We start from the raw sequence: 12,157 nt of genomic DNA on the forward strand, positions 1-12,157 counted from the left end.
TGCCAGTTGACCTAGTTGTTCCCTGAAACCATGGTCCTCAGACCCCTGCCACTTCTACTCTGACCTTCGAAGTGTTTTGTTGTATTCAGGAAATGTCTTAGCCCTTGGTTTAGTCCAGTTGTGCTGACTTCCCCTGTACTGTGTGCTGTCCTTCCCTTCACCTAAGATAATACTTGTCTACTCTAGTTAGTGAATACCCCTCTTCATCCCTCCCCATCCTCGTAACCATCAAAAAAGGTTTTCTTCTATGTTTAAACCTTTCCTTGAGTTCTTATAACAGTGGTCTCATACAATACTTGTCCCTTTGCAACTGACTAATTTCACTCAGCATAATGCCTTCCAGATTCACCCATGTTATGAGATGTTTTGTGGATTCATCATTGTTCTTTACCGTTGTGTAGTATTCCATTGTGTGAATATACCATAATTTGTTTATCCATTCATCCGTTGATGGGCACCTAGGTTGTTTCCATCTTTTTGTCAATAGCTACGAAACTTTGAGCAAAACTCTTGATCTAATACTCACATTCCCCATTCCTAATATGGTGAGGATAAAGCCACAGTGCTTAGAGGGTTGTTGTGAGGATAGAATGAGGTGGTGCAAGTAAATCAATTAGCACAGTGCCTGAAAGAAAACACACTATATGTTTCACAGGTTATCATCTTTGTTCAAGAGTTCTATATTACCTTGGTCACTAGATGGTTATAAACTAGTCAGGGCAATGTTGCATAGGATTAGGAACACAGACACTGAAGCCAGATTTCCTGGGTTGGAATCTTGACCCTACCATGTACTTGCTGTGCGATTTTGGCTAAGTCCTTTATGCTTTATGGCACTCAGGTTTATCATCTGTAAAATGAGGGTAATATTAGGTATCTTGCAGGGCTGTTGAGGTCACTTGGTGCAAATGGCTAAGTGCTTGGCTACTAAAAGAAAGGTTGGTGGTTCAAATCTACCCAGAGGCATCATGGAAGAATGGCCTGGAGATTTTTTTTCTGAAAAATCAGCCATGGAAAACCCTGTGGAGCACAGTTCTACTCTGACACATGTGAGGTCACCTTAAGTTTGAGCTGACTTGATGGAAACTAGTTTGTAGGGTTGTTAGGAGGATTACTAAGTTACTGTTGGCAGAGGGTTTAGAATATCCCTGTCACATGGTAAGCTCTATATAAATATACATTATTATCATTTTTTCACTCTCCTCTTTTGATCTCTCATAATTTCCAATCAAAACATTTTTCCTCTTCTCGGGGGAACAAGTTGTTCCTATAGGTAATGAAAAATACACATGGATATTGTCTTGGATTGAATTGTGTCCCCCAAAAATATGTGTCAACTTGGTTAGGCCATGATTCCCAGTATTATGTGGTTGTCCTCCTTTTTGTGATTGATATAATTTCCCTATGTGTTGTAAATCTTAATCTCTGCCTGTGGTTAATAAGGCAAGGTTAGATTATGTTAAAGAGGATTAGGGTGGGATGTAACTCTTGCTCAGGTCACATCCCTGATCCAGTGTAAAGGGAGTTTCTCTGGGGTGAGGTCTGCATCACCTTTTTTCTTACAAGAGAGAAAAGGTAAGGGAAGTGAGCAGAGAGTGGGGCACCTCATACCACCAAGACAGCAGCACCAGGAGCAGAGCAGATCCTTTAGACCTGGGGTGCCTGTGCAGAGAAGCTCCAAGTCCAGTGGAAGATTGATGAGAAGGAACTTCCTCCAAAGCTGACAGAGACGGAAAGTCTTCACCTGGAGCTGACGCCTTGAATTTGGCCTTCTAGTTTACTAGACTTTGAGAAAATAAATTTCTCTTTGTTAAAGCCATCCACTTGTGGTATTTCTGTTATAGCAGCATTAGAAAACTGAGACAGATATACAAGAACTGAGTTACCACAAGACAAAGTATTAAAATTGTCAAAGACCGGTTGCCACCAAGTCACAATATTCATTACAGATCGAGAGTGCAAGTTTCGAGGTAGTGGTTCAGATGGACATTCACAGCCAGGAGAACCAAGTACCTAAGATTTTTGTTTGGGAATCAGGACACCTGTAGCTGCGTCCTGTGACCTTACTCCAACTTACTTTCCTCTTGTTGGGAATAGTTTCCAACAGGTGGGCTCATTACTTGCATTCCCATAACCTTCTGGAAAAGTGGACAAGAGTTGTTGATTACGTGTGATGCTAAATTATTCTCCACCTGACACAGATTTGAATTCTAAATTTGGATTTTTGAGTTTCCAGTGAAATCACATTTCCAGCACCTCTGAGTATGGATAGTAGGGGCCAGTTAGGAAGTATAAATAGCTGTGAAGGAGACTTCTTTAGCCTATTCCCCTTCCCAGATCCAGTGAAGAACCATGAAGGCCTTAATCTTCCTCGCTCTCCTGGAAACTGCTGGTGAGTTTCTTGTAATGAATCAGTGGGTGTCTCTCACAGGTGTCTACCATGTTTTTAAGTTTGTGCTCTGGAATACAACAATGAGTATTAAACATAGTTTCTGTAGTCAAGAAGCCTAGCATGTCGGAACAGCAGTAAACTTATAGGTTCTTAAATCCTAAACTTATAGGTTCTTAAATCTCACTTGTTGGGTACAAGTGCTACAGGTCAGGAAGATGATGGTGAGCAGGAATGACCAGGGTGGACGCATAAAAAGACAGTACTAGCTCTGAACTTCGAGCATATGTATTTCCCATTGAGTCAATGCCCATTATGGCCTACCCATGTGCCTTCCAGATTCATCCATGTTATGAGAAGTTTTGCAGATTCATCATTGTTTTTTATTATTGTATAATATCCATCGAGTGAATATACCATAATTTATTTATCCATTCATCTGTTGATGGGCATCTTGGTTTTTTCCATTTGTTGCTATTGTAAACAGTGGTGGAATGAACATGGGTGTGCCTATATCTATTCATGTAAAGGCTATTATTTCTCTAGAATATATGCCAAGGAGTGGAATTGCTGGATCACACGGTAGTTTCATTTCTAGCTTTTTAAAGAAATGCCAAATCAATTTCCAAAGTGGTTGTACCGTTTTACATTCCCACCAGCAGTGTATAAGTGTTTCAATCTTTCTACAACCTCTCCAGAATTTCTTGTTTTGTGTTTTTTGGATTAATGGTAGCTTTGTTGGGGTGAAAAAAAAAATTTTTTTTTTTTTGGTTGGGGTGAGATGGTATCTCATTGTAGTTTTGATTTGCATTTCTTTATTGGCTCATGATGGTGAGCATTTCCTCATGTATCTTTTAGCTGCCTAAATGTCTCCTTTGGTGAAGTCCCTTTTCATATCTCCACCCATTTTTTAATTGGGTTATTTGTCTTTTTATTGTGGTGGTTTTGCAGTATCTTGTAGATTTTAGAGATTAGACACTGATCAGATTTGTTGTAGCCAAATTTTTTTTGCAGTCTGTAGGTTGTCTTTTTACTTTTTTTGGTGAAGTCTTTGGATGAACATATAAAGCCATCCACTTGTGATATTTCTGTTACACAGGCATTTGATAATTCAAACAGTGTTCTCAATCACCCTATATGCACGCCAAAGCTGGACAAATGAGTAAGGAAGACCAAAGAAAAATTGACGCCTTTGAATTATGGTGTTGGTGAAGAATATTCAGTGTACCATGAACTGCCAAAAGAATGAACAAATCTGTCTTGGAGGAAATACAACCAGAATGCTCCTTAGAAGCAAGGATGGTGAGACTACATCTCACATACTTTGGACATGTTATCAGGAGGGATCAGTCCCTGGAGAAGGATATCTTGCTTGTTAAAGAAGGGGGTGAATGAAAAAGAAGACCCATAATGAGATGGATTGACACGGTGGCTGCAATGATGGACTCAAGCATAGCAATGATTGTGAGGATGACCCAGTGTTTTGTTCTGTTGTACATAGGGTTGCTATGAGTCAGAACAGACTTGATGGCATCTAACAACAACAACCATCACCACCACCAATACACACCTATTCACCTTGCCACTTCAGGTAACGAGAAGACTCAGAGACCTGACAAGGTAATTGAGATCTATAAAAGATGTGAGATCAGAGCATAAGAAAAGTGAGAAAAGGGCACACAAATCATTTATTCTTGATGCAGTCCAATAATCCCTTTTGAGCACATTTGTCATTTCTGTGTCTTTATTTAAAAACCAAATCTTCACAATTTCTGAATTTCTTTTAAAATGTAAAGTCTGTAGACTCTTTGACCCAACAACTTAACCTCTAGAAATTTATCCTATAAAAATATGCTTATAAGTACAAAAAGATGTATAAATGTAATCATATCACTTAGGAGGCACTCAGTTTCAAGTAACTTTAGTATTCAAGTTACATTGTAAAAAAGCCTTTAAAAGTGAAGACATTTACAATCTTATTTTAACCTCACTTTTAACAGTCAACCAAGAATATCAGTCTCATTGAACGGATATATCTTAGGTTGGTTTCTCTAGTGGAGCAAAACCAGTGAAGCTTATGAAGTATACACACACACACACACACATATATATACATAAACAAACATACACAGACTGATTTCTTTCACAGTAATTGTTCATGCAGTTGTAGAGGCTGGCAAGTCCCAAATTGGTGAGTCAGGTGTCAGGCAGGAGGTTTTTACCGGCTCACATCATTGCAGGATTAGATGCAAAATTGGCAGTCAAGCAGCAGGCTGCTGGCTCATGTCCCAAGAACCAGAGGTCAGAGGATGATGAGTCGGATGCAAGATCAAGAAAGGGCAAGTTTTCAATTGGTCACAACCCCAGGGAAACTCCCCTTTCAATTGATATACTGCTCACATCAGATCACAACTGGAGGATGATTACATAATATCTGCCAAACCACCGAGAATCACAGCCTAGCCAAGTTGATACACAACCTTAACAATGACAGGATGCAAACTCAGAAGTCTTTAGCTGTATGGATACTCATTTATTCTGAGGAGCTCAGTCTAATCACTTCCTACTTCTATCGAATGAAATCTATGGAATTTCCCTACCCCTCAGGAAACAGCCGTTTTCAACAAACTGTGAGACTGTGAGCAAAACTCTCACCCTCCCCATCCCTAAAAGAGTGCGAATAAAGGCACAGCATCTACAGGGTTGTTGTGAGGATGGAATAAGGGTTATGCATGTAAACCACTTAGCACAGTGGCTGACTTAGAAAACACAGTATACGTTTCACACGTTATCATCTGTGTTCAAGAATTCCTTGTTACCTTGGTCACCAGATGTTGGTGAACTGACTAGGGCAGTGTTGCATGGGATTAGGAGCACAGACCCTGAAGTCAGATTTCCTGGATTGGAATCCTGATCTTACCACGTACTTGCTGTGTGATTTTGGCTAAGTCCCTTATGGTTTTCTGTGCTAAGTTTTATCATCTGTAAAATGAAGGTATTATTATCTCATAGTGTTGTTGGAGTTCTTCGGTGGAGCAAATGGTTAACTACTTGGCTACTAATGGAAAGGTTGGTGTTTCACATCCACCCAGAGCCTTCTTGGAAGAAAGTCCTAGCAATGTATTTCTAAAAAATCAGCCATAGAAAACCCTGTGGAGCACTGTTCTACTCTGACACACATGGGGTTTTCATAAGCTAGAGCTGACTCCATGGCAACTGGCTTGTGTGGTCCTTAGAAGGATTACCAGGTAATATAGGCAAAGGACTTAGAACTTCCCTGACACATAGTCAGCTCTAGAAAATGCAAGTTATTATAATTTTTGGAGCCCTGGTGGTGCAGTAGTTAAGAGCTTGGTCTCTAACCGAAAGGTCAGCAGTTGGAATCCACCAGCCACTCCTTCGAAACCTTATGGGGCAGTTCTACTCTATCTTATAGGGTCACTATAGTTGGAATCTACTTGACAGCAAAGGATATTATAATTTTTTACTCTCCTCATTTGATCTGTTGTAGTTTCCAACCAGAACACTTTTCTTTTCCTCAGGGGAACAAGTCGTTCCTATACATAATGATGCTCGCATGGATATATAAGACCTGAGTTACCACAAGACTAAGTATTAAAATAGTCAAAGAGCTGGTATTAATTGCACATCAAGAGTGAAGTTTCAAGATAGTGCTTTAGGTGGACGTTCAGAGCCAGAAAAACCAAGTACCTAAGTTTTTTTTTTTTTTTTTTTTTTGAGAATCAGGACACCTGTAGCTGTGTTCTGTGGCCTTATGCCAACTTACTTTCCTCTTGTGGGGAACAGTTTCCAACAGGTGGGCTCATTACTTCCATTCCCATAGCCTTCTGGAAAATGGACAAGGGCAGATGATTGCTTGTGATGCTGAACTATTCTCCACCTGACACAGGTTTTAATTCTAAATTTGGATTTTTGAGTTTTCAGTGAAATCATGTTTCTGCTCCTGTGACCATGGATGGTAATGACCAGTCTAGGAATTTAAATAGCTGTGGACTAGACCCCTTCATCCTATTGCCCAGCCTGGATCCACTGAGCAACCATGAAGGCCTTCATCATCCTCACTCTCCTGGGAGCTGCTGGTGAGTCTCTTGTAATGAATCAGTGGGTGTCTCTCACAGGTGTCTACCACATGTTTAAGTTTGTGCTCTGGAAGACAACAATGAGTATTAAACATAGTCTCTGTAGTCAAGAAACCTAGCATGTTGGAACAGCAGCAGTGTACAATATGTAAGCTTATAGGTACTTGAATCTCACTTGTTGGGTACAAGTGCTGCAGGTCAGGAAGATCAAGGTGAGCAGGAGTGCCCATGGTAGAAGCATAGAGAGGCAGGGTTTACTCTGAATTTCAAAGAACAGGTAGAAGCTATGAAGGAAAGGCAATGAAAGGCAGTCCACATTAAGGAAGTGTGTGTCTTGACCATTCTAAGGATTTGGTGTTAGTAACACACACACACACACACACACACACACACACAAAACCAGTATATATATATATAATGTGGGGTTTGGAAATGTGTAAATATATATATATGTATGTATGTATGTATTTGCCCTTGATTCAACTCTGATCATGGCACACCCACATGCGTCAGAGTAGAACTGTGCTCCATAGGGTTTTCAATGGCTGATTTTTTGGAAGTAGATCACCAGGTGTCTGTGGATGGACTTGAACTGCCAACCTTTCTACTGGTAGTCTAGTGCTTAACTATTTGTACCAGTAATTGGGACTAATCTTGTATACCTTGAAGAGTCTAGTAGTGTCAGAGCCCGAGTCTCTCTATGAAGGACAGGATCCAAGGGATTTTAGGAGGCAGAGACATTTTATTTCTCATGAATGAAAGCTATAGGTTTGTGTTTACAACGTCTTTGTCAGTGAAGTCCCTCTGGTGTAAAATAATATGTTTTTAAATCACAAAAAGGAATAGAGAAATGGCTATTTCTATTTCAGCTTACTAAATTTTATACTACAAAAACCGAATACTAAAATGTCCCAATTTGGGCAGCATTATTTCAGTACATCTGTTTAGACACTTAGGAACTTCTTCCTTAAAATTACTTTAACAGTAGGGCTCATATAAATAATCAAAACTTTTGAAGTTGCAGGAAATTTTGATAAATTAGAGGGCCATTCTTCACAAACCTAAATTAATTGATAAATATTTTAACAATACTTGGAATAAGGGAAAGGTTGGGGAGAGAGACCTTATAATGTTTTGTGTAATTACTTTAAGTCTGAAAACAAGAACAGAAATTTAGGAAACAAAAGTACAAACCTCCCTTTGCTCTCCAGGCCAGAATATTCTCAGATAGCTTCTAAGTCCCTCCTTCTCTTTATCACAGGAGGAGATGATATACCAACCACCAAAAACAAACACTCCATGATAATGCAAAGCTTTATTGAAGACGTATTTGCAGGGCCCCTGAGCAGGGCTCTGTGAAATAAGTTTACTTTTTACCCTCAGGCTGTGGTGCAAGGGGTCTCTGATCTGTGTGCGTGCATCTGTGTGCGTGTGTATGGAACACACGTAAAGAACAACCTAAACAATATATTTACTAAATTTAAAGCACAAATTGAAAATAATATAATGGTATAAGTAGGGTGCATGTTAAAGATATAGAGTGATAGTGTTTTAAGACAAATTACCTGAAAACCACCATTTCCTTGTTATGTGGGACAAGAGAACTCCTTTTTTCTTACTACTCTGCAAGAACTTCATGGTGGAGTAGAAATTCCAAGAACTACGGGTCTAACAGAATGTTCCCAACTTTCTCCCTGTCAGTTGCTTTCACCACTGATGATGATGACAAGATTGTTGGGGGCTACACCTGTCAGAAGAATTCCCTCCCCTACCAGGTGTCCCTGAACTCAGGGGGCAATCACTTCTGTGGTGGCGTCCTCATCACTGACCAGTGGGTGGTGTCCGCAGCTCACTGCTACAAGCCGTAAGTGCCAACACTGTGTCCCTGTGTTTGAAGGTCTATGCAATCCCCAGACTTGCCAAAGCCAAGGATCCCTACAGAGTCAAGCATGAGGGGTGAAGCATCCAGCTTCTAAGAGTCCCACTATTTTCCCAGAGTTGTAAGTTATGGGGAGGACCCTCAGAGTTTCCTTGATGTCCTCCCAAATGACAAGACTATCAACATAAGGGTATGTGGAGGGGGAGCAGTGGGTGGGGAAGCATCCCTAGAAAAAGCTTGGGAACATGAACCAGGATGTAGTCCTAATCATTATAACTCAGCCAAAAAAAAGGATTGTGAAGGTAATAAAGTACCCGAACTTTCAGTATAACATTAAAAATAAGCGTAACTTATTCTGTCCCCTTAATATTCTGTCTTACCTCTTACTTCTGCCAAGTCTCCCTTCAATAATAATAATAATAAGAGGAGAAAGGGCAGGTGCTGATCAACACCAATGCCCTTTCCTTTCCAATATTCTGTCTCACCTCTGACTCCTGCCTCAGCTCCCTTCAATAATCAGTAATCCAACAGAGGAGAAAGGGTAGGTGCTGACCAACCACCAATGCCTTTTCCGCTCCCATTCTTTTACCGGAGCCATTCGTATCCTGTTCCTACACCTGTGTAGTCTAACAAGAAGAGGCTGTGAGTTTGTGCTTGTGGAGACACTCACCTTGGAAATAATCTCACCTCACTGTGTCCCATGGGTCTACCTTCAGTGCACAATCACCTGTGCAAGTGAAGGCTCAAAGGGGCTGCAGCCTGTGCTTGTGCTCATGACAGGGGTGGCTGGTAGGTGGGGGCACCTCAAGTTGGATACTTAGGAAACTTAATCCTTTAACCCAGCCAAATCCAGGTGCGTCTGGGAGAACACAATATCGCGGTCCTTGAGGGCAAAGAGCAGTTCATTAACTCGGCCAAGGTCATCCCCCACCCCAAGTACAACTTAGCCGCCATCGATAATGACATCATGCTGATTAAACTGAGCTCCCCTGCTACCATCAACTCTCAAGTGTCCACAGTCTCTCTGCCAACGTCCTGCGCTGCTGCCCACTCCCAGTGCCTCATCTCTGGCTGGGGCAATACTGAAAGCAGTGGATGTAAGTGCCTCTGGAACTGAAATTCGTAGGCTCAGAGTCCTATAAGGGGCAGAAATGCTTAGGGCCTTTTAGTTCAAGCTGCCACTCGACACCATGTTCCCGGAGGACAGTCTTGGGGCATATGGGGTCCGAGAATACATTAATGGCAACGAGGAAGATCTATTCGCTGGGATCATGCAGAAGACACAGCAGAAATGAACAATGATAAAGATGCCAAGATATTCAACTGAAGGGTTGTCAATGACAGTGAAAGAACTAGGCACTGGGGAGGTAAACAGAACAGAGGCTATGGGATTTGGTACTGCCTGTTGTGTAGATCTGCTTAAGAATAAAGCCTCTGGACTTGAGGTCTGTGCTCACTGAGGCTCACATCAGAAAGAGAATAGCTTGTTGATTAGAACCTTCCAGAACAGCATTGTTCTCCCAAACTAGAAGACATTTGCAGTCTGAGAGAAAGAGTGGGAGTGTTGGGAAGGAGATAGGAGATATCAGAAGGAAATTCCAGGAATCCGGTGGGTAATCTCCTTCCGTTTTCACTCTTGCCCCCAACAGCCAACTACCCAGACCTCTTGCAGTGTCTGAACGCCCCCATCCTCTCTGACAGTGTCTGCCGCAGTGCCTACCCAGGCAAGATCACCAGCAACATGATTTGTCTGGGCTTCCTGGAGGGTGGCAAGGACTCTTGCCAGGTTCGTTTCTCTGCCCTCCTTCTCCCACCAGCTCAGTCTCCTTCTGTTCCATCATATTTTCCTTTTCCTGGAACACTTAGGATTGATTATGAGGGGTGTGGGATAGTTATAGGATGAATTATAGATTTTATTTTTTGTTAAGGTAACCATTAACCCTAAAGATACACAGAAGATAGCCAGCCAAGAGTAGGTCAGTGTGAATTTTGCAGGAGTGTATGGTGGGAAGTAAACCATGTGGAAGGAGTGGGGATAGCTGAGTGACATTAAATCCCCCAAGTCCTTGCTTTTCTTGGCTCCACAGGCCTGCAGCTGTGGGAAGAGATGGGACTAGAAGGGGGGAGGGAGAGGAATAGGGGTAGAGCATGGAGACTGGGGGTTGGATTTCCAGGAAAAGAGAAGGTGTTTCCATGAGGATGGCAGCCTGGGAAGATGGTCCCAGGGTAATGCAGGGCTATCCTGAGCCGTTCTCCCATCTGGGCCCAGCTGAGAGCCTAACCATTTTTTCCTTTGCTCAGGAGGACTCTGGTGGCCCTGTGGTCTGCAACGGAGAGCTTCAGGGCATTGTCTCCTGGGGCAATGGCTGTGCTCTGAAAGGCAAACCCGGTGTCTACACCAAGGTCTACAACTATGTGAGCTGGATTCAGCAGACAATCGCTGCCAACTAGGCACCTCCCCGGCCCACCTGTACATCTCCATGATCTATCCCCCAGTAGTCAACTGATCTTCCTCCCATGCCTGAAAACAATATCTAAATAAAGCATTCCATCATGCACCACATATCAGTCTAAGAGTTGTCCTTGCTTGATGTTATGAATGTTCTCTTGAGATGGCTGGTAAATAAGAAGGTGCACATAGAATTTAAAAATTATATTAAGAGAGAATTTGAAGATTATTTAGTCATTCATTCAGTCAAATAAATAAAAATTTATTAATCACTCTTTTAGTTAGGTGGTTCTACTGTAACAGAAATAACACATGTAGGTGGCTTTAACAAACAGAAATTTGTTTTCTCACATTTTAAAAGGCTAGCATTCCAAATTCAGTGTGCAATCTCTAGGGGAATTCTCTCTGTTGGTTCTGGGGGGAGGTCCTTTTCTCTTTTCTGCTTCTATTCCTTGTCCTTCTCCTGGTTAGCTTCATGTGGCATGGCATCTACCTTCTCCCACGTCTGATTTCTCGGTTGGCTGTATTTATATCTCAAAAGATAATTGATTTAAGACAGTCCTACATTAATACTGCCTCACTAACATAAAAAACAAAATGATTCTCAAATGGGTTTATAACCACAGGTATAGGAGTTAGGAATGACAACATAAATTGTTGACACAGCTTAATCCATAACACTACTATATGCCTCTGTATGGGACATTGAGGATATAAAGGTGACTAAGGTTCGAGCTCACTGTTACCACCATATCTTTCAACAGATGATGAAGTGAACATACAGAAAGTTAAAATCAACTTCCTGCAGCCACGGGAATGCTGAAAGGAGACCCACTGCCCTTATTCCCAAAGCATTGTTGCCGCTGCTATGACACTGTGATCTTTTTCTCTTCCTTTCTTCTCTAATCCATTTGAAAGTCTGTGACCATGGAAACTAGTAGATGGAGAAACCTTAAACATCACAACTTTCCCTACATCTCCAAGTCTCCATTTACCTCTATGTTCCTACAATTTCTTTCTTATTTTCCAACTGGGGTTCTATAGCTAGAGGTGCATGGTCTCTGGAGAAAACCTGTGCCCTCTTCCCACTATCTATACCCCTAGACCCCACCCCTGATTATGCACTAATTTAAACTACAAGGAAAAAAAAAGTACAAGTGCAGATAAGTTTGCAGAAGAGAGACCTATTCCCCTATGGTAGTGAAGGTTGTGGGGCGAAGGTGTCATTTGGTGTCTTCTACCCTGTCTGGGTTGTGCACCATGGAGTCCCTGCTCCAATTCATCAAGCCATCCCTCTCCACCTCATCCTTGTTCTATGAATCCCCAGAGCAGGTTTTTAG

The 12,157-nt window shown here is 41.7% G+C and overlaps 1 protein-coding gene across 2 annotated transcripts; it reads left to right on the forward strand.

The window, feature by feature from the left end:
- The first annotated feature begins 2,352 nt into the window (after positions 1 to 2,352).
- Positions 2,353 to 11,083, forward strand: LOC100661382 (trypsin-like). Of its 2 annotated transcripts, none has more exons than XM_003420206.3 (5): positions 2,353 to 2,392; positions 8,191 to 8,353; positions 9,212 to 9,465; positions 10,018 to 10,154; positions 10,670 to 11,083. In XM_003420206.3, exons 1-5 carry the CDS (start codon positions 2,353 to 2,355, stop codon positions 10,817 to 10,819), a joined length of 744 nt encoding a protein of 247 aa, XP_003420254.1. In that variant the 3' UTR covers positions 10,820 to 11,083. The 2 variants fall into 2 exon arrangements, with proteins under 2 accessions (XP_003420254.1, XP_003420253.1); XM_003420205.3 differs by lacking the exon at positions 2,353 to 2,392 and adding an exon at positions 6,450 to 6,489.
- Positions 11,084 to 12,157: the final 1,074 nt, after the last annotated feature.

The sequence above is a fragment of the Loxodonta africana genome, chromosome 8 (genome assembly GCF_030014295.1).
Source record: "Loxodonta africana isolate mLoxAfr1 chromosome 8, mLoxAfr1.hap2, whole genome shotgun sequence".
NCBI classification, from domain to species: Eukaryota; Metazoa; Chordata; class Mammalia; order Proboscidea; family Elephantidae; genus Loxodonta; species Loxodonta africana.